Genomic DNA, 23,306 nt, shown 5'->3' on the forward strand with positions numbered 1-23,306 from the left:
GCAGGCAAAGCTGAAAACCAATGTCCCAGGTCCGAAAACAGGCGAGATCCGTGAGCAGATTATCTAACCATGTCCTCTTTTAAAGGTGATGCACGGTACGCGTGTGTGTGTGTGTGTGTGTGTATGCGTGTTGACGGCACGGCTTGAAATTTGATCGGAGTGGTGGTGCAGGGGGGGAGGGCATTAAACCTTCTCCACCACCCCTTCTCAAACAGTGATTAAGCTCTCCCCACAGCTACAGCTATCCCCACTGGGGTTGCGGTGGAAACGCAATACAAGTCCCTATCTCTCCCCCGCCTACAACTGAGGCTGTTAGGAGTGTGTTCTGCGTTGGTGGGAAAGAGGAATGCAGGAGAGGAAGGGTTAGCACCTTCCTCGCCCTACGACACGCCTCCAATCAAAATTAGAGTCCCATCCCACACGGTCACTTGAAAAGGGAGGTATCTGATCACACATCTCCCCATGTCCTGTCTGGTTTCCTCTTTTTAAGCTATGAGAAGGTGCCAGAATCCTTTCATAAGAACATAAGGACACGAGAAGAGCCCTGATGCAGGATCAGACCGAGGGTCCATCTCGTCCAGCACTCTGTTCACACAGTGGCCAACCAACCATCAGCCAGGGATGAACAAGGCAGGACGTGGTGCAACAGTACCCTCTCACCCATGTTCCCCAGCAACTGGTGCACATAGGCTTACTGCCTCAAATACTGGAGAGAGCACACAACCAGCAGGGCTAGTAGCCATCAGGGCTAGTAGCCTCCTGACCTGAACCGCTGTCAAAGATCGAGTCCCTCCAAGATCAGCCCCTTTCTACGAACATAAGAACATCAGAAGAGCCCTGCTGGATCAGACCGAGGGTCCATCTCGTCCAGCACTGTTCCCACAGTGGCCAACCAGCCGTCGGCCAGGGACCAACAAAGCAGGACATGGCGCAACAGCACCCTCCCACCCATGTTCCCCAGCAACTGGGGCACACTGGTTCTCCCTCAGTTCCACATCTTCTCAAGCCACCTCTCTATCCTTTGGCTTCCTTCTTTGCAGTCCACCGGCCTTTCGTCTCAGCTCCCTGTCTTTCATTGTCACTACACCATGGGACCTCTTCTTCCTCGTCCTCGGTCTGCCTCTGTGTTTCATTCCCAGCAAAACTTACAACTTGCCCTTTCCTCGCATAAGTGGTCTGCAAATTTCCTTGTTTCCCAAGCAACTCCATATTCTCAGCCAACACACTTGCTCAGCTAATGAGTATCAGTGGCTTCACTGCTACAAGTACAATACAGTTCAGATTTTTTAAATGTCAATTTTTTCTGTTTTGTTTTCTAATACCACTATCAGTCCCAAGCCTTCAGAAAGTGGTAGAGCCAAAGTTGAAAACTACGAAAGAATAAAAATGTGCTTGATCACTCCGTTGGATGCAACCGTGTGCTGCAAAGTTAGCCTCCAAATGTTGATGGTTAAGACGTAGGGATTGGGGGAGAAATTTGTTTGGTTCGTGTTTTAAAGCGAACATCCCTAACTCACGCCTCTCAAAACGTTAAGCGAAACAAAACACTTCCCTGAATTTTGTGGTGCAGTTTCCGGATCAGAAAATGTCTACAAAAATGCACAGATTAGGGGAAAGTGCAGACAATCACGTGTATATCGGGCAAAAATCTGTACAAAAATGTATTCGTTAGGGGAAATTGATTGCAAAAATGTATACAGGAAATTGTGTACAAAAGCGTGTATATTGGGAGAAAGGCACACGAAAATGTGCATAAATTTTCATGCAGACTTTTGAGGGAAAAGATTGCAAACTGATGCAGGAATGGGACGGAAACGAACTGAAGAATGGAAAAATGAGAAACTGAAGGAAACCCCAAACTGACAAATTCGTCTATCCCTAATTAAGAGTGAAGTTTATATTCCTTGGAGGAGAAAGGCTAAGAAAGAAAGAAAAAGCAGCAGAAGACAAAAATGACTGCGTCATATCGGACTGGTTTAGAAAATACAAAAAAAAAAAAAATCCAATTCTGAAGAAGCGCAGATAAGGCGAGAGCCACAGAAGTGCCATCAGCTTAGCAAACACTAAATAATGAAGAAGGCAGAGACGGCAGGTCGTGATAAAACCCACTCCATTAGTTGGGTTGGTTTTAAAAGAGTGATAATTGTGGCAGAGAGAAAGAAAAAAAGGTTATTGAATTTTTATCTGTGGGAAGGGGCGGCCTTTGACAGATTAACCATAAAGTCACCCATCCCAGTTGGTATATTGTGCAAATACTTTTAAAAAGCCAGAACCCCAAATCCTGAACAAGCCTGAAAAGTAAGCTGGAGCTCAGGTGTTCAAACCATAAATCCCTTAGAATCATAGAACAGCAGAGTTGGAAGGGGCCTACAAGGCCATTGAGTCCAACCCCCTGCTCAAGGCAGGAATCCACCCTAAAGCATCCCTGACAGATGGTTGTCCAGCTGCCTCTTGAAGGCCTCTAGTGTGGGAGAGCCCACAACCTCCCTAGGTAACTGATTCCATTGTCGTACTGCTCTAACAGTCAGGAAGTTTTTCCTGATGTCCAGCTGGAATCTGGCTTCCTTTAACTTGAGCCCGTTATTCCATGTCCTGCACTCTGGGAGGAGCGAGAAGAGATCTTGGCCCTCCTCTGTGTGACAACCTTTTAAGTCTTTGCAGAGTGCTATCATGTCTCCCCTCAATCTTCTCTTCTCTAGGCTAAACATGCCCAGTTCTTTCAGTCTCTCTTCATAGGGCTTTGTTTCCAGACCCCCCCTGATCATCCTGGTTGCCCTCCTCTGAACACGCTCCAGCTTGTCTGCGTCCTTCTTGAATTGTGGAGCCCAGAACTGGACGCAATACTCTAGATGAGGCCTAACCAGGGCCGAATAGAGAGGAACCAGGACCTCACGTGATTTGGAAGCTATACTTCTATTAATGCAGCCCAAAATAGCATTTGCCTTTCTTGCAGCCCTATCGCACTGTTGGCTCCTATTCAGCTTGTGATTACAACAATTCCAAGATCCTTCTCGTTTGTAGTATTGCTGAGCCAAGTATCCCCCATCTTGTGACTGTGCATTTGGTTTCTATTTCCTTATGCAGAGGAAAGCTGCCTTCAGGTAATACCATCTTTTTCACTGGACATCAGAGGGCATGTCTACACCTCCCGGCAGAGGGGGGGAGGATCTTGCGATATGCTGATTGCGAGATCCTCCCCCGCAGTCCACACGTGGTGCATTTCGTCCCAGGAGGAAGGAAGATGTCACGCCCGCCATTTTTTTTAAAGAAAAGGAGCTGGTGCGCACCTGCGCTCCAGCGCAAAGGTAAGTAAAAAGAAAAGCCCCCTCACTCCCCTCCCCACCCGATGGGCACAGAGCACTTGAAGAGCTCTGTGCCTGGTTCCCGGCTCCTTGCGTTTACTCGCGAGGAGCAGGGCCTAAACTGGGATGGCTGCCCACACCTACCGCGGTCTCGGGACGATCCTGAGACTGCGGGGAAAATCGGGCTAAAAGCTGTCCCGGTAATCCCGGGGAAATGGAGGGATCATCCCTGCCTGCCCCCGGGATCCTCTGTGCGTCATGTGGACGCACAAGGATGATCCCGGGATAAGGCATCGTCTAGACACACCCTGGGTCCATTAGAGTCAACAGAAAGGTTTGTTGCATGCTCATGGGATGTCCAAGGCCTGTTTGCTCAGAAATGTTTGGAAACTCCCTGATAAATTATTCCTAGATGTGGCTAGGTAAATAAGTCTATTTGCATAATTAATTATTGTTTTATTATGATTCTATTAGAATGTAAGCCTATGCGGCAGGGTTTTGCTATTTTATTGTTTTACTCTGTACAGCACCATGTACACTGATGGTGCTATATAAATAAATAATAATAATTAACAATACCAAAGGGAGATACTTAATAAACTCAGGGTTGATAAAAATCAACGATTATCGGCTTTCTTAAAATTTAAATCGGCGTCCTTAAAAATTTAAATTGGCTCTTTAAAATTTAAATCAGATTTTGAAATTTTCTTAAAAACGATTAGTAAGAGAACAGAGCCTAAGTCAAAGATAGCATCATGAATGCTAATTATACAGCTTCTAATTGTACACTATGAATACGTTAACGGCAATTTATGGAGACAGAAGATAACCTGATTGGTCCTATTCTGCACTGCAGGGGGTGTACAGAAGTCCAAGCTCTCTCTCTCTCTCTCTCTCTCTCTCTCTCTCTCTCTCTCTCTCTCTCTCTCTGTGACACACACACACACAGCCTTGCTTCTTTCCCTGAGTGCAAAAATAGAGAAGGGCAATGAATAGAGAATTTGGGGAGGTGGAGTAGATCTGAACAAAGAGGAGTCTGGATATAAATGCAAGGGATAGGGGAGGGGAAGAGACCAGGGGGTTGTACCGCTACGATCTCACGATTTTATGATCACGAGATCGTCGCATCCGTCTACACGCAGCATGTGACATTGCGGCCGCCATTTTTTTGTTTTAAAGAAGGAGCGCATGAGCGCTCGTGCGCAGAAAGTAAGTCTTCTTTTTTAAAAAAAATATCTGCTCCTCCCACCCCATCCCCGACGGGCGCAAAGCTCCTGAGGACTCTGCGCCCCGTGCGCAGGTCCCGACTCCTCACAAGGAACCGGGACAAACTGCAACACCCACACACTCGCTCCACGGGATCACCCCGAGACCGTGGAAAAAGCAGGCTCGAAGGGGAGGGTGAGATCCCGGGGCAGGGGAGGGATCATCCCTCCCTGCTCCCGGGATCCATTGTACGTCATGTGGATGCACAGGGATGATCCCTATGGCCCAAGAGTGAACCGAACTCATTCATGCAGCCCTGATTCCTGAGGACACTTCTGCTTCATGTATCCTCCACTGTAGAACGGAAACACCTAGCATTTCTGATAAAAAAAAAATCTGGGGGAAAAAATCGGGATAATTGCTCAGTGTGTACCACCTTTCTAAAGAAACCTACCTCTCTGAATATCTATTAAGGTTATATTAAACGGTAATGTACTTCTACTAAAAAAGGAATACATAGAATCTTCCTCACTAGTGATTTACACTGTGATTTAAATCATTAAAACTGTGTCCTTCAGAGAATCAATTTAGATCATGATGTAAATCAATTTGATTTAAATCAAATCAATCCTGAATAAAACTCTAGTGGAATATCCAATAGGAAACACAATGATTGCCGATTGTCTGAGTTTCCTCTGGTTGATCTAGGACGGATTTCAGAAACGGAGCATTTTCCTCTTTTTAAGCTATGAGAAGATGCCAGAATCCTTTCATAAGAACATAAGAACACGAGAAGAGCCCTGATGCTGGATCAGACCAAGGGTCCATCTCGTCCAGCACTCTGTTCCCACAGTGGCCAACCAGCCATCGGCCAGGGACCAACAAGGCAGGACATGGTGCAACAACACCCTCCCACCCATGTTCCCCAGCAACTGGTGCACATAGGCTTACTGCTTCAAATACTGGAGAGAGCACACAACCAGCAGGGCTAGTAGCCATCAGGGCTAGTAGCCTCCTGACCTGAACCGCTGTCAAAGATCCTCAGAGTCCCTCCAAGATCAGCCCCTTTCTACGAACATAAGAACATCAGAAGAGCCCTGCTGGATCAGACTGAGGGTCCATCTCGTCCAGCACTCTGTTCCCACAATGGCCAACCAGCCATCGGCCAGGGACCAACAAGGCAGGACATGGCGCAACAGCACCCTCCCACCCATGTTCCCCAGCAACTGGTGCACACAGGCTTATTGCCTCGAATACTGGAGATAGCATACAACCAGCCATGCTAGCAGCCAATAGCCTTCGCCTTCAGGAATTTATCCAACCTGCTTTTAAAGCCTTCCGAACTGGGGGCCATCACTACATCTTGTGGTAGTGAGATCCATAATTTAACTATGTGCTGTGTGAAGAAATACTTCATTTTATTTGTCCTGAATCTCCCACCAATCAGCTTCATGGGGTGACCCCACTGGGTTCTAGTATTTTAAGAGAGGGAGAAAAATGTCTCCCGGTCCACATTCTCCATACCCTGCATGATTTTGTACACCTCTATCATGTCTCCCCTTAGCCTCCTTTTTTCCAGGCTAAACAATCCCAGCTGATGTAACCTTCCCTCGTAGAGGAGATGCTCCAGCCCCTTAATTATTTTAATTGCCCTTTTCTGCACATTTTCCAGCTCTATAATATCCTTTTTTAGGTGTGGTGACCAGAACTTTCCCATTGCCCATTTCATCCCATCTCTCATCTGCCGCCTGCTGCCATCTGCACATCTGACGCCCACGCTGGTGCCTTCCCCTGCAACTGCCTCCAACTTCTGTTTCTCAATTCCTTCAAAAATCCTTCTCAAGCCCCCATTTCTCCAACAAGACTTCTCGTATTCTCACCCTGTCTTGGCCTCCTCAAAATACCTGCTCTGCCCTTTCTGCATTTATTTATTTATGAAATGTACATCCTGCCTTTCCACTAAAAATAGTGCTTTTCACAATCTTCCACCTTCTCCCAACCCCATCTCGTCCATCTCATGTAGTTCACCACACCATTTCCACTTGCCATTCATAGAGTCATAGAATCATAGAACAGCAGAGTTGGAAGGGGCCTACAAGTGGGCCGTCTTCTCTAAAGTGGAACATTACCCCATCAACTGTCTCCACTGTGCATCAGAATAACAACATCCTTCAAAATCCAATCTGTTTAGAATCATAGAATCATAGAATAGCAGAGTTGGAAGGGGCCTACAAGGCCATCGAGTCCAACCCCCTGCTCAAGGCAGGAATCCACCCTAAAGCATCCCTGACAGATGGTTGTCCAGCTGCCTCTTGAAGGCCTCTAGTGTGGGAGAGCCCACAACCTCCCTAGGGAACTGATTCCATTGTCGTACTGCTCTAACAGTCAGGAAGTTTTTCCTGATGTCCAGCTGGAATCTGGCTTCCTTTAACTTGAGCCCGTTATTCCGTGTCCTGCACTCTGGGAGAATCGAGAAGAGATCCTGGCCCTCGTCTGTGGGACAACCTTTTAAGTATTTGAAGAGTGCTATCATGTCTCCCCTCCATCTTCTCTTCTCCAGGCTAAACATGCAAAGTTCTTTCAATCTCTCTTCATAGGGCTTTGTTTCCAGACCCCTGATCATCCTGGTTGCCCTCCTCTGAACACGCTCCAGCTTGTCTGCGTCCTTCTTGAATTGTGGAGCCCAGAACTGGATGCAGTACTCAGGAGGAGGCCTAACCAGGGCCGAATAGAGGGGAACCAGTACCTCACGTGATTTGGAAGCTCTACTTCTATTAATGCAGCCCAAAATAGCATTTGCCTTTCTTGCAGCCATATCGCACTGTTGGCTCCTATTCAGCTTGCAGTCTACAACAATTCCAAGATCCTTCTCGTTTGTAGTATTGCTGAGCCAAGTATCCCCCATCTTGTAACTGTGCCTTTGGTTTCTATTTCCTAGATGTAGAACTTGGCATTTATCCCTATTAAATGCCTAAAGCACCGCTGCCTCTGAGCCAATGCTGAATGTGTAAGGACATAAGAAAACTTCTATTGGACCAGGCCAAAGGTCCATTTGGTCCCGCAGTCCTGTTTCTTACACTAGCCAATCAGATGCTTCTAGAAAGTCCAGAAGCAGGGCAGGAACACAGTAGCCTACTCCTGCTGGTTCCCACTCTGGCTTCTAGCAACTGAGATCAGAGGAATACTGTCTTTAAAAATGGAGGATCCATTTAACTATTGTGTCTAATTATCCACTGGCAGACATTTCCTTTGTAAATTTTTCAAATTCCATTTTAACGCCATCTAAGACAGTGGCCATCGCAACATTCTGTGGCGGAGAATGCCATAAATAATTACGTCTCTACTCTATGTCCTGATGCAGGGTTCTAGCCGTAGCAATGGCTACATAACCCAGCCTTTTCCAACTTCATGCTCTCCAGATGTGCTGGACTACAACTCCCATCACCCCCAGCCAGCATGGCCAGAAAGCTGGTTGTCATATCCCTTTGTCTCCAGAGTTTACTCACTTTGTGCCACTGGGAGGTTGGAGAAAGCTGCCTTCATACGACCAGAGAGCCACTCCAAGCTTTCATGCATGTTGGCCAAGGCCTTCAGGTCACTGACGTCACGAAGAATCTCTTGCTGGGGAATCAGTTTATCGCCCAGGTTCCCAATGAGCACTTCAGACTCCTTGCCAAAGGCAGTTCTGGAACAACAACAAAAGTTCATGGCAAATGCAAACATGTAACAACACAATGGAACCAGTGACCTAGGGAGGTGGTGGGCTCTCCCACACTAGAGGCCTTCAAGAGGCAGCTGGCCAACCACCTGTCAGGGATGCTTTAGGGTTGATTCCTGCATTGAGCAGGGGGTTGGACTCGATGGCTTTGTAGGCCCCTTCCAACTCTACTATTCTATGATTCTATGATTCTACAGTTAATGGAAGAATCGCCTTATGGCTCAGCCCTATGCTTGTTTAGGCAGATATTTTTTTTCAACTCCCAGCATTCCCCAGCCAGCTTTTCCTGGGTTTGGATGTTACATGTGCTCTGATCTTAGCACATGCTGGTCTTATACTGACACATCAGCTGCTCTCAATTCCAGGTACGAGGTCAACCTGGATGTGTTCTTGAACATATTGGGTTGGATCCAGACTGAGATACTCACACTTCAGTCCCATTGAAATCCATGGGGCTTGAAGATCATCTACAGGGGCTCTTCTCTGTGAGCCCCTGCCAAGTAGCCCCTGAGGCAGGTGGCTACTAGGAGGAGGGCTTTCTCCGCTGTGGCACCCCGGTTGTGGAATGAGCTCCCCAGAGAGGTCCGCCTGGCGCCTACACTGTACTGCTTTTGTCGCCAGCTGAAGACCTTTTTATTCTCTCAGTATTTTAACACTTAATTTTAACTTAAATTTAAATTTTACTGTTTTAACTCTGTATTTTAATCTTATATCAATTTTGCTGCGTGGTTTTATCCTGGTTGTGCTTTTTATACTGTATTTTGTATTTGTGCTTTTAACCTGTCGGTTGTTTTATTATGGTTTTAATTTTCGTGAACCGCCCAGAGAGCTTCGGCTATTGGGTGGTATAAAAATGTAATAAATAAATAAATAAATAAATAAATAAATAAATAAGTTAGTTGTAACTTCTCCTGTTGATTTTAATGGGATTGACGAGGGACTGCTTTACTCTAGATCCAAAGCATTTTTATTTTATTTTATTTGAAATATTCTAATCTTGCTTTTCAGCTAAAAGCCTCCCAAAGCTGCTCGCAACCAAACATTAAAAACAATAAGCAAACAATCATACTTCAAAGCAGTTAGCAAATGGCACAGCAATAGAATAATCCAAGCTTTCTTTTAAAGCACGTCAAGGAGACTGACCAATTTCAACGTCACCCTGGGCTGGCTCCAGCCCACATGGACGGGATAAGAATTCCTTAACATAATTTTCCTAATGGATTCCGGTAAGTTGTAATAACAAGCCTCTCATTTGTCACCAGGGATTTCTAAAACAACTTAGTAGCTCATGAAGAGGCTTTTCCGATTGTCCCGGGGGGTTGGGGGGCGGTGGGCGGCTGGACAGCGGAGGCTCGCAAAATTGATCAGGAGGTCAGACGGTCAAACATTGAGTCATCCACTAAAGTAACGCACATTATTAAGTAACTTACAATACCCAAAGGGAACATTCCACAGTCCAACCCTACTTCCTGGTAACAAGCAACCCCCAAAGCACTTCATCCTTTATACATTAAAAATCACACAGAGAAGGGCCAGGATCTCTTCTCGATCCTCCCAGAGTGCAGGACACGGAATAACGGGCTCAAGTTAAAGGAAGCCAGATTCCAGGTGGACATCAGGAAAAACGTCCTGACTGTTAGAGCAGTACGACAATGGAATCTGTTACCTAGAGAGGTTGTGGGCTCTCCCACACTAGAGGTCTTCAAGAGGCAGCTGGACAACCATCTGTCAGGGATGCTTTAGGGTGGATTCCTGCATTGAGCAGGGGGTTGGACTCGATGGCCTTATAGGCCCCTTCCAACTCTGCTATTCTATGATTCCATGAATAATAATAATACTTTAGGGTTCTATATACATAGACGGCAAGATAAGAAAACCCAGTCAAGGCCTGTTCTAGTCATTGCAGTTGGCATCATTTTAAACCGGATTAGGATGAAGTTACCTGATGAAATCTTCCTCTTCCTCCCTCTTAGGCCTCAGTTGCTTGGGCTGTGCCATGTTGATCCAGTTCGGAAGAGATTTCAAGAGTCTGGTGATATCATCGTCTTTTGCCCAAGACGCACTAATAACCAGCTTTTCATCGGACTGAACAATGCTCCTAAAACAAATGAGCAACGGTGAAGTTAGGGAGAAGTAAGGTCAATTTGTTAAGTGTTGCCTGCCTGATTATCTGATATTCCAGCGCACGTTATAAGCGTCACCACTAACCGCATGGGATGGGTGCCCGGTATGCGTGTCCATACGCCATGCTGTCGAGACAATTATAATCAGCTTTGTTCTCTGAATAACTGGGAATCAGCTGTGTTGATGAAGAATTCTTTGCAACTCAAAAGCTTGTAAAGTCTTTTAATCAACTGGTCGGTACAGTAAGATACCGTCCCTACTCATTTTGCAGTTGTTAAGTTTAATCTGCCGAAAGCAAAATGACACAGTTTGCTGCAGGTTCCCCGAGCCTAAATTTCCATTTCAGCTTTCGCCACTCTCTGGAACAATGTGCTTTCGCATTTCCTAAACTATCAGCCCCTGAGCTACACCCAAAAAACAATGCCAAATTGAAAATGAGATAAAAGTAAAAACTGCCTTGAACAGTGAATAGCCCTCAAGCGCATACTGTAGAACAATCTAATGGTTCCTCTTAGTATTCTGCTAAAACAATATCAGAAAAATAGAGTTATTTGAGATGGAAGAGAAAAATTTCGTCATTTTCCCCATTTCCTTGTCGATGAAGGTCTCTTTGCTAGACTACGTTAACCAGTATGTTTTGACTACTCAGGTCTGAAATGACAACACCAATGACCCTGTGACTTCTCCGGGGCCTTTATTTCACAGTCTAGCAAATACAACTATTTCCTCCTCAGTTTTGCACCTCGGAGATGGGTTAGTTTGGCCCTTCGTGCCTGCTACACATAAGCCTTTGGAACACACCCTCCCACGAATTCAAATATTATGTAATAATTCAAGGAGGTGTGGTGAGAAGGAGGCCCTTGGAAAAGTACCAAATCAGGTATTTTGTCACAGCGGTATTGCTGTCTGGTTTTATACAAAACTCCATCCCAATTGGAAGCTTCTGAGGTTGCCTGCCTGAGAAAAGCAATTTCCTCAGTTAGTGTGAGCACGTGAGGGTCTTTCATTCCAACTGTGAAGCCCGCTTTGCAAATTTAGCTAGCCACGCGGGAGCTGCATCTCTGGTGAGTTATGTCACGTGGCTCCAGTACGTAATGCAACCACGTGGGTAGAGCCGATGGCATGGTGGGCCCAGGGCCGGCGCTACCATAGGGGCCACTCAGGCGGCTGCCTAGAGCACCAAGGTAAAGGGGGCACCGTCCGCCGCACCCCAAAGCCGGTCTCCCACAGCGGCTCTGAGAGGGCAGCTTCCAGGCATGCCGTTCCGAAGCTGCCCTCCCACCCCAGTGTCCTGGCTTCGCTTCGGCTGGGTGGGCGCTGAAGTGAAGGCAGAACGCTGCGGTAGGGGGGTGGGCGGGCGGCTTTGGAATGGCGCACCCAGAAGTCGCTCTTCCAGAGCAGCTTCCGGGTGGGCACGCCGTTCCGAAGCCGCTGGCCAGCTGGCCCCACCCCAGCATCCTGGCTTCGCTTTGGTTGGGTGGGCGCCCAACCGAAGCGAAGCCAGAACACTGGGGTGGGTGGGGCAGCTTGGGAACTGCGTGCCCAGAAGTCGCTCTCCTAGAGTGGCTTCCGGCCGGGCGTGCCGTTCTGAAGCCACCACCCCCCGCTCTCCCACCCCAGCGTCCTGGCTTCGCTTCGGCTGGGCAGGTGAGATGGCACCCCGTGCTGAGGTACACTGGGGTGGGTGTGGGTGGGTGAAAGCAGCTCACCTGCCTAGGGCGCAAAAAATCTGGCACCGGCCCTGGGTGGGCCTTTCCCACATGATCAGCATGCTCCTTTCCTAATCAGGGTACGAAGACCAGCATGCTTAGCCCTCCCCACATGGTTGTGACGTTCACCCACACCGCTCTTTGGGAGAGCGTCACGTGGACGTGGCAATTCCTCTTCTCGAGAAAAATGAACACGTTGACTGTCTCACACAACTGTTGCTTCTGAAGCCCCCCAAAACATGGACCTTGTCCGCCATGTTTCTTTATGATCACGTACATGCTCAGTATGAAATGGGAATTGTGGGAGCTGGGCCTGGGATGATGACAGCTGCCAAACGTGGCAGAGGAAATGCAAGGAGCATTAAGGGATAGGGCGGGGGAGGCACAGAGGTATTATGGGATTCATATGGCCTAGTGGATTTCTGGTTGGCAGCAACACTTTCCCTGCGGAATGATCTCCCCTGGAGGTACATCAGGTCTCAACGCCAGCATATTTTAAGAGTCTGTTCAAAACATATCTGTTTACTTTGGCTTTCTCTCCCCCAATCTATGAACCAACCTCCCAATATGATATCATGGGGCAATACTCTTATTTATTTAATTATTAAATTTATATACCGCCCCATAGCCGAAGCGCTCTGGGCGGTTTAGAAAAGTTAAATACAGTGAACATAAAAAAAGCATACAAAATTTTAAACCATCAAAATATAAAAACAACAGTATAAAACAGTATCCATTTTTAAACAACAACAGTTCTGGGGTCCATTAAAAAACAAACAAACTTAGCATATGTTGTTAAATGCTGTTAAATGCCTGGGAGAAGAGAAAAGTCTTGACCTGACGCCAAAAAGATAACAATGTTGGCGCCAGGCAAGCCTCATTGGGGAGATCATTCCACAGTCAGGGGGCCACCACTGAAAAGGCCCCCTCCCTTGTTGCCATCCTCCGAGCGTCCCTCGGAGTAGGCACCCGGAGGAGGACCTTAGATGTTGAGCCCAGTGTACGGGTAGGTTCATGTCGGGAGAAGCGTTCCATCAGGCATTGCGGTCCCAAGCCATGTAAGGCTTTATAGGTTAAAAACAGCACCTTGAATTGGGCTCGGGAACGTATAGGCAGCCAATGCAAGCGGGCCAGAATTGGTGTTATATATTCGGAAATTCTGGTTCCAGTTATCCAGTTCTTTTGGTATAAACTGCTCTGGGATTGATCCAAACGAGAAGGGGTAGATTAATATTGCAAATAAATAAATAGGAACAGAACTGTAATCTAAAATTCATTCCAGAATCCATCCCCGACTCCAGAGCAGCTAGCAATGCATTCCCCCCGCCTCCCAGTTCCAGTAATAGGGTTAATCATTACCACCAGCGTGACAATCTCATAATTAGTTCTTGGCTCAATGGGCCACAGACGGAGCCATCTGTGTGGCTGTGTTGTATTTGGCTCCCAGGAGGGGGCGGGGAAAAGGGTGTAACATACGAACAGGTGACAGGGCATTGAAGAGAAAGAAAGGGCTCCCTTCCTCCACAGCTCAGCGCATTGAGCGCGCGAGACATCTGCTTGAGCCGTCGGAGCAAAGCCAGACTTGCACGGCTTCCAAAATCTGGTTGGCTGGCTGCTAATAGTCCCTGGAAATGAAACGGCATAGGGGCCGGGGCCTTTGATAAGGGGAAACTTATTGCGTGACAAACGCATTTCCAAGTACGTAAAGTCTGACGTCAGCAGGAGTCGATTCTGCCCTGGTGCCCCAAACTCATGCCATGCAACAGAGCCAGGGGGCTAGAGGGAGGGCGGGGGGCTAGCTCCCTAGTAGACAGCGTGATGGCTCCAAGGTCGGGGGGGGCAGTGAATCCGCTCCGGGTTTCAGTAGGAACCACTCAGAACTCTAAAGGAGTTCTTCCAAGGCGCGAAGCAGAGCGTTCCAGGTGAGGCTTTGGGGAAGCAACTTGAATAGCTCCTTTGGAGTTCCGGCTGGTTTTGCTTTTTATTTTATTTTATTGTGAATTTAACGAAACAGAACAGAAAACAAATTGTGGGTAGGAAAAAAAAAGAACAAGCATAGGATATACCATTCATTTGAAAAAAAAGGATATAGTTATGCAAAGGTGTCAAGAAAAGCAGGCCAAACATCGATATATTTATCCACTCACAAGTGGTGTCTATATATACCACCCGTTCAAATGTTGATAATGTTGTTAAATCCTCTGTCCATTGCATTGTGGGAGTGAACATTTATCCTTCCAATGTGATAATATCAGTCTTTTAGCTTTTAATAATGTATTAGTTTTAAATGTTTTAATTAGTTATATGCTGTTTGCGTTCGTGTTGTACCCCGCCTCAATCCAGAGGGAGAGGCGGGTAACAAATAAAATTATTATTATTATTATTATTATTATTATTATTATTAGCTGTCATCAGGGCTCGGAAAACCCATTTGTGCTGACCATGCGTTAACTTCCAAGAAACCGGTAGGTACTTTAGGAGGGCGTGTTCAGAAGAGGGCAACCGGGATGATCAGGGGTCTGGAAACAAAGCCCTATGAGGAGAGATTGAAAGAACTGGGCAGGTTTAGCCTGAAGAAGAGAAGATTGAGGGGAGACATGAGATCACTCTTCAAATACTTAAAAGGTTGTCACACAGAGGAGGGCCAGGATCTCTTCTCGATCCTCCCAGAGTGCAGGACGCGGAATAATGGGCTCAAGTTATAGGAAGCCAGATTCCGTCTGGACATCAGGAAAAACTTCCTGACTGTAAGAGCAGTACGACAATGGAATCAGTTACCTAGGGAGGTTGTGGGCTCTCCCACACTAGAGGCCTTCAAGAGGCAGCTGGACAACCATCTGTCAGGGATGCTTTAGGGTGGATTCCTGCATCGAGCAGGGGGTTGGAACCAATGGCCTTATAGGCCCCTTCCAACTCTACTATTCTATGATTCTATGATTCTATGACATGCACACCATTCCTTATAAAAGACTGTTTCAATACAAAGTTCATCCGTATCATGACCTCCTCCTAAAAGGGGGCAACTAGTGGGCATTGCCCAAACATATGAATAAAAGAAGCATTAGGTGTGTTAGGTGAGTTTTGGCTGGTTCTGACTGAAACCTGGAGCGAATTCTCCGCCCCACTGACACTGGAGCAACCAGCCCCCATTGGCATGATTTGGACCCAGAAGGTCTGAGTTTCAACACACCCTAATACATTCACCTAAAGTAGAGGTGGGAACCTTTGGCCCTACAGATGTTGTTGGACTACAACTCTCATTAGGTTCAACCATTGGTCATGCTGGCAGTTGCTGATGGGAATCCAACAGCGTCTGGAGGGTGTTGGCAGGCAACCCGTCATAGAAACCTGAGAGACATTTTGTCTCAGTCTTTCAAGATATTATGCCCTGTCTCTTTAAGAGGTTCCGCCTGGCCCCCTGCGAAAAGAAACATCCGGAAGGCTCGCCTCCCCGGCTGAATAGGCAAGACTGAATATGCTGAATATGAGCTGAATATGAGACAACAGTGCGATGTGGCTGCAAGAAAGGCAAATGCTATTTTGGGCTGCATTAATAGAAGTATAGCTTCCAAATCGCATGAGGTACTGGTTCCTCTCTATTCGGCCCTGGTTAGGCCTCATCTAGAGTATTGCGTCCAGTTCTGGGCTCCACACTTCAAGAAGGATGCAGACAAGCTGGAGCGTGTTCAGAGGAGGGCAACCAGGATGATCAGGGGTCTGGAAACAAAGCCCTATGAAGAGAGACTGAAAGAACTGGGCATGTTTAGCCTGGAGAAGAGAAGATGGAGGGGAGACATGATAGCACTCTTCAAATACTTGAAAGGTTGTCACACAGAGGAGGGCGAGGATCTCTTCTCGATCCTCCCAGAGTGCAGGACACAGAATAACGGGCTCAAGTTAAAGGAAGCCAGATTCCAGCTGGACATCAGGAAAAACTCCCTGACTGTTTGAGCAGTACAACAATGGAATCAGTTACCTAGGGAGGTTGTGGGCTCTCCCACTCTAGAGGCCTTCAAGAGGCAGCTGGACGACCATCTGTCAGGGATGCTTTAGGGTGGATTCCTGCATTGAGCAGGGAGTTGGACTCGATGGCCTTGTAGGCCCCTTCCAACTCTGCTATTCTATGATTCTATGAAGACAGGCCAATAAGTGCGTGCCTCCCTGGTCATTAGCATCCGGTCATGTACTCAGTCAAGAATCAGCAGTAGGAATTAATCAAGCACACTAAAATGGAGTGCCTCGCCATTAGATTAAGCACAGTAATCAGGAGATAGGCGTGAATACTAGGCAAAGAGCCGCACACCTCCTCAGTGTGGCATAATTAGGGATAAGTATGGTAGTCAGGCAGTGCCCTCCTGCACAGCAATCCCTGGGAAACCCTGGCCTGATTAGAGTTGGACAAAGGACCTCCGAGACGTCAGAAAGAAGAATTCTTTCAGCGTTCAGTTTGCCCAGGCACATGCTTTGTCTGAACGTTATAAAAACCCAAGCCTGTGCCTCCCAAAATTTTGGTACTGCACATTTAGTACTTTTGGCTTTCTCTCTCTCAGGGCCGGCGCTACCATTAGGCCAACTAGGCAGCCACCTAGGGCGCAGACCTCAGAGGGGCGCGGTACTGACCTTTAAGGGTCACAGTTTTATACAAATTAGCTGTTTTAAGAAAAAATAACAATAAAAGGAAAATATAATAGTTCATTGTTAGTTTGTAACGAACAATACTGTTAACCCTAAGAAAGGAAAGGAAAGGAAAGGAAAGGAAAGGAAAGGAAAGGAAAGGAAACTCTCACGCAAGCACTTGAGTCATTGCTGACTCCTAGAGGGACGGCTGCTTCTGCAGACATTTTCTTGGCTGACTTTGTAGCAGGGTGGTTTGCTGTTGCCTTCCCCAGTCACGGCTACCTTTCCCCCAGCTAGCTGGGTGCTCATTTTACCGACCTCGGAAGGATGGATGGCTGAGTCGACCTGAGCTAGCTGCCTGAGAACCAGCTTCCGCTGGGATCGAACTCAGGCCGTGGGGAGAGTTTCGGCTGCAGTGACTGCCGCTTTACCACTCTGCACCACACGAGGCCCTACTGTTAACCCTAACAGTAACCTTAAATAGTATATATACTTAAAGGTGTGTGAAGTAAAAGGTTTTAATGTTGTGTTGCCAATGGCGGAGGTATGCATTATACCGAGTGCCCTTTAGTTCAAAACGATTTGTGTGCCAAAATATTTTTTGTTTTTGCGAAAGATAATCAAAAATTGATTATTACTTTATTCTTGCACTTTAAAATAAATTTAGCAGTTTCAAGTTTTGTGCTTTTTGTTTTTCCTACAAAACATCTGTTCTTAAAAATCAGAGTTGGCAATTTTGGTGGTGGTAGTGGTGGTGGTGATGCAAGTAGATTGCCTTGCCTAGGGCGCAAAATAGTCTGGCACCAGCCCTGCTCTCTCTTTCTCTCTCTCTCTCCTTGCTGAATTCAGTCTCATGCCACAGAATCCGGCGTTCTGCCAGGGAGCTTCGACAAGCCTTTCCCCCACGAAACACCCTGTTTTGGCTACCTAAGGCCTTAGCTAGACCTAAGGTTTATCCCAGGATCATCCCAGGGTCATCCCTGTTCGTGTAAATGACACACAGGGGATCCCAGGAGCAGGCAGGGACAACCCTGGGACAATCCCGGGATAAACCTTAGGTCTAGCTAAGGCCTAGGTCCCCACTTATTGCTGAAACAACAACTCCCCTATAGCCTTTTTCAAGGCTCCTTTTCCTACAGCCACCACAGGAGTTGCCCCAGCTCCCAGGTCCATCACAGAGTCCCAAGTTGTCTAGACCAAACTTTTACAACACCCAAGACCCATAACCCGGCCTACTTAGACCCAGATCCACCATGTATGTACTTGGCCCAGTCTTCTACGCATAGCAATCCTTGGTCTAGACACCACCGGGGACTTTAAGCTAATTTCCCCACCGCTGGAGTCCTGTGCGTGGAAGTCAACAGAATTCATTTTGTTTTCGGCCTTATCTGTTTAATATTCCTCAGATTATTCGCTGTATAGGAACTGAATAAATCAACCTTTGAGTTCATAAAGTGCTTTTCACCACTCAGCTAATTCCCAACATGATCAATACTATGTCTATGTCTTGATGCCTGTGTGTTAAATTTGGAATATTCCTGTTTGGAATGGACGTACCGGTGTGTGTGTGTACGCACCATAGGGACAAATCTGACAAGACATGCTGCTGCCAACATTAAAAGAACCCTTAAGACGGGTGTATCTTGGAATGTGTGCATGTGTTCGAGAGGTGCATTCATTAACAAGGGCTGCAGGTTTCTCATCCCTAACTTAGTGCCACTGGGAAAGCATTACTGGGCAAGATGGGCCAAGGGTTTGACTCAATATACGCTAGCTTTTATATGAAGCAGTGGAGGCCGGTGGCTCCAATGTCAGGAAGGTGGTGAATCCGTTCCGGGTTTTGGTCAGCCACAGTCAGAACTCTAAAGGAGCTCCTTTAGAGTTCTGACTGGGGCTGACAAAACCCGGAACGGATTCACCACCTTCCTGACATCGGAGCCACTGGCCTCCACTGCTTCATATGACGTGAGGATGGGCTATAGAATCATAGAATCGTAGAGTTGGAAGGGGCCTATAAGGCCATCGAGTCCAACCCCCTGCTCAATGCAGGAATCCACCCTAAAGCATCCCTGACATATGGTTGTCCATCTGTCCAATTCATAGGATCATAGAATCAAAGAATAGTAGAGTTGGAAGGGGCCTAAAAGGCCATCGAGTCCAACCCCCTGCTCAATGCAGGAATCCACCCTAAAGCATCCCTGACATATGGTTGTCCATCTGTCCAATTCATAGGATCATAGAATCAAAGAATAGTAGAGTTGGAAGGGGCCTATAAGGCCATCGAGTCCAACCCCCTGCTCAATGCAGGAATCCACCCTAAAGCATCCCTGACATATGGTTGTCCATCTGTCCAATTCATAGGATCATAGAATCAAAGAATAGTAGAGTTGGAAGGGGCCTAAAAGGCCATCGAGTCCAACCCCCTGCTCAATGCAGGAGCAAATTCAATGGTGGAGCAAATGTTTTATAACCCAAAAGGTCGCCGGTTCAATCCTTGGCATTACCAAGGATTTCAGGTCACTGGGCTGGGGAACCTGGACAGATGGACCGAAGGTGTGGCTCAGTCTAAAGCAGCTTCATATATTAATTCTCCCCTATTCTCTCTCCCCCGCCCCACTCACATACACACACACTTGCAAACACACACTCTTATTCCCTTCCATCACGCTCTTCTGAATCACGTAACGGTATAATGATTTCGATTTGTATCTAGCATCCGTTAGCCCATCAAATAGGTCGTTCTCTCTGTACTTTTATTTCCTCCTGCTGTAATCAGAGCTCGGTCATCAGAATCAGAGCTGTCCTAATTGCAACGCAGCAGGTGCCATCCCCTGGGAGGGGTAGCAGGGACGGATGGATGGTGAGCGAGGTCAAAGACAATAGAGGAATAGCTTTCTGCGGCACAGGGATCTCCCTTCTGCATGGTCTCTTTGCATAGTATTACCTTGTTTGTTCCTGCTCTTTATTTTAGTGATGCAATGTGGTCTGGTTCATGGAGCTCATGGCTGCTGTCATACTCACTCAAATCCGAGAGACTTTTATCACGTCTCACCTTAGTTGTCTTTTCTCTAACCCTCATCCATTTTTCATAGAGGACAACACATCCATACCTGAAAGATGCCTCTCTGCGCTCCACCCTCAGTCAAGCCTTACCTGTAGGCCACAGTGCAGGTGTCCTTGTACTCCTGGAGTTTGACGCATACCATGTTGAGGAACTGGTCAGAGTACGCACTTAGGTCATGCATCAGGTTCATGAGGTCCTGGACTGTTTTTTCCACAATTACCGTGCTCTGACCAAAGAAGAAAAAGGAATACAGTGAGCCTCAGTCAAGGAAAGTATTTTTTCCCCAAGCTTCCCCAAGTAGGTAAAAGTAACAAAAGAATGCAATTGTTAATTTTATGTACAGGCAGCAGTTGAGTTCAATACCATAAGACAGACCACTCCTCTACTGAACTGGCTGATAAAGAAGGCCCCCTCCCTTGCCAAGGAACAGCAGAGAAAATGCCCACCCACCCCGCAGTAGGAAACCTTGAAGAATTTGATCTTAACGAATTCCAGCACAAAACCAATCTAATAATCATCACCTCCCAGAATCATGTGCAGATCAGAACTTAACCATCGGCTTTTGAACTTCCCAAATGTTCTGATGCAATTCCTGGCTCAAACAATATATCGAAACGCACATATTTCAAGAGAAAATTATTATTGTTGTTGTTGTTGTTGTTGTTATTATTATTATTATTATTATTATTATTATTATTAACCTGCCTTTTTTCCTCCAAGGAAACAAGCATGTACTACTGAAAATCGGACTATATTCTGAGGGTTTCCTTCCCTTCAACTATTAGCTAACGTCACCTAGTTTGGCTTCTACTGACTTTTTTAAACCTAGTGCACCCATGCAAAATTAATCTCCAGCTTTGCTATTATTTCTTAAAAAACACCTCTTTCAGCACGTGCCTCTCTCAATACAGAGAACGGAACTTGGATGGTGCTTGGAGATGACAGCTGCTCCTCCCAGCACTGTCAGAAACCGTCGCTGCCGCGTCCATGCTGTTATCTCCAACCTGAGATCAGAGATAACAGCAGCGGTTCTTCCAGGGGCGGGGCTTGGAGGCCAAGACCCACCCCCGGAAGAAACCCAAGGCGGCTCTGTAGACCAGATATAGAACCTCTGCGGGCTGGATTAGGCCCACAGTCTGGAGTGTCTACATCTCTGTAAAAGCACTGACTGACCCACAAGTTTTGGATTTATTTCTTATAGACCAGCACATCCTACTTTCTTTTCATTGATTTATTTCATTTACTGCATTTATACCCCACCTTTTTCCTTCCAAGGAACCCAAGGCGGCGTACATAATTCTCTTCTCCATGCTATCCTCACAACAACAGCCCTGTGAGATAGGCTGGGCTGGGAGTCTGTGACTGGCCCAAAGCCACCCAGTGGGTTTCCATGACCGAGTGGGGACTAGAACCCGGATCTCCCGACTCCCAGTCCAACACCTTAGCCACTACACCACACTGGCTCTCAAAAACTCATTTAGAAAGGCATATTGTTAAGATAAAACTCATTTAAAGGTTTTACTCTGTACAGCACCATGTACATTGATGGTGCTATATAAATAAATAATAATAATAATAATAATAATAATAATCTGTCCACCCCCTACTCCGTTGTGATGTCACAATGGACAGCATCTCTCGTGCTGGGATGGGGAAAGTAGGGAGTTATATATGGAAGGTCCCCAAATAGTCACCATGCCTCTAACTCACCACAAAGATGAAGAGGACTTTCCTCCCCACCGGATGGGCCCTGAAGGAGAAGAAGGAAGGGCTGGATTCTGGCTGGAACTCATAGAAGCAGCCAGGCAGGAGCCATGGTAAAAAGCTGCCATGTTGGGAGAAAGAGGTGGGGAAGGCTGAACTCCCAAGCAGTACCGGCTCCAGTGAGTCTACCGTCTCACCGCCATTGTCCCCAGCTGCTCTTGGACCTCATCCTCCTTCCCATCATTCCTTCCACTCACTTGCTTGACAAGCAGAGGGCAAATGAGCAAGTAGGTGGAGGCATCTGCTGCTGGTCCTCACCACCTCTTGTGTTTTCAAAACCTCCCGCCTTCTTGGGAGACAATGATGAGGCCTGCTAAGTAATCCACAAAGCTTTATTCAAGCAAGAAACCTCTCTTCCCACCCAAAGAGAGTCTAATCTCTAGGAACTTTCCCCTCGGCAAAACTATGCAAACTAAGCGAGACAATGGCCCTTTCAAGAAGAATGGAAAGCCCTTTCCCAAAACACGTTAACTTCAGAGAGGCTGGTTGCGATGCAGCTTCTGACGAGATACCAGCCGAGCTGACTTTCTCTCACCTTCTTTTAGCTCTGCCCGTTTTAGTCAGTGGCGTACTCTAGTATCAGCTAACCTCTCCATGCTCTCCCCTTCGGAAGAATGTTGGCTTCCCACTGACTGTGTATTATTTGCCCTTGAAGAGGTAAGCTCTGGAGAAGGATCACTCCAAGCTGGTGAAGAGCGCGTTAGAGCTGCCTCCCCCACTGGTACAGGCTGGCCTGTTTCTGGTGCCAACTCCTCTACTTCAGGGTCTGATTCTGATTGATCACCTGAAACACCTTATTCCAACCCAGGGGTAGCAGGGCTAGACATGATACCACCACCACCACCATTGACTGGTCCAGAGCAAGAGACCGAGGAAAAGCGTCCAGTTCTGGGCTCCACAATTCAAGAAGGACGCAGACAAGCTGGAGCATGTTCAAAGGAGGGCAACCAGGATGATCAGGGGTCTGGAAATGAATCCCTATGAGGAGAGACTGAAAGAACTGGGCAGGTTTAGCCTGGAGAAGAGAAGATTGAGGGGAGACATGAGAGCACTCTTCAAATACTTAAAAGGCTGTCACACAGAGGAGGGCCAGGATCTCTTCTTGGTCCTCCCAGAGTGCAGGACCATGGAATAACGAGCTCAAGTTACAGGAAGCCAGATTCCAGCTGGACATCAGGAAAAACTTCCTGACTGTTAGAGCAGCACGACAATGGAACCAGTTACCTAGGGAGGTTGTGGGCTCTCCCACACTAGAGGCCTTCAAGAGGCAGCTGGACAACCATCTGTCAGGGATGCTTTAGGGTGGATTCCTGCACCGAGCAGGGGGTTGGACTCGATGGCCCTGTAGGCCCCATCCAACTCTGCTATTCTATGATTCTATGAAAGCAGGTTGCCACGGTGAGGAGGAGGAGCAATTCCTAGCAGCTCTTGTCAGTGGGCTCCTGTTGGGATGTGGTCCTTCATGTGTCCAACCTTGCCTACCCTTGCCCTGCAAGGAGCACGGCAACGCAACCACAGCAGAAAAGGATGGAGACAGAAGGACGCTCAGAATTTCGTTGCAGCACAATTTGCATCTACCGAAAGGAAACACTACCTGAAGAGCCACCTTCCACCCGGCTACAGCCTTCTATATGTTTCTGAACTCATAAGAATTTATGAGGAGCATTACTGGATGAGATCAGGGGTCTGGTCTGGTCAGGCATCCTGAGAGAGGTTGACTAGATGCTACTGGGAACCTCACAAACAGGGCACAAGTGAAACACCCTCCTCTGCTGTTCGCCCACCACCAAATTCTACTGCGT

The 23,306-nt window shown here is 47.1% G+C and overlaps 1 protein-coding gene across 2 annotated transcripts in view; it reads right to left on the minus strand.

Annotated features, from left to right (window-relative positions):
- EXOC4 (exocyst complex component 4) overlaps window positions 1–23,306 on the minus strand; it is a 525,908-nt gene that overhangs the window by 64,265 nt on the left and 438,337 nt on the right. For both annotated transcript variants that reach the window (XM_063134612.1, XM_063134611.1), the window contains exons 12-14: window positions 19,830–19,966; window positions 10,169–10,324; window positions 8,015–8,193 (exon numbers count right to left, since the gene is read on the minus strand). In XM_063134612.1, coding sequence (XP_062990682.1) covers window positions 8,015–8,193; window positions 10,169–10,324; window positions 19,830–19,966 — 472 coding nt within the window. The remainder of the gene's footprint in view (window positions 1–8,014; window positions 8,194–10,168; window positions 10,325–19,829; window positions 19,967–23,306) is intronic.

The sequence above is a fragment of the Elgaria multicarinata genome, chromosome 9 (genome assembly GCF_023053635.1).
Source record: "Elgaria multicarinata webbii isolate HBS135686 ecotype San Diego chromosome 9, rElgMul1.1.pri, whole genome shotgun sequence".
NCBI classification, from domain to species: Eukaryota; Metazoa; Chordata; class Lepidosauria; order Squamata; family Anguidae; genus Elgaria; species Elgaria multicarinata.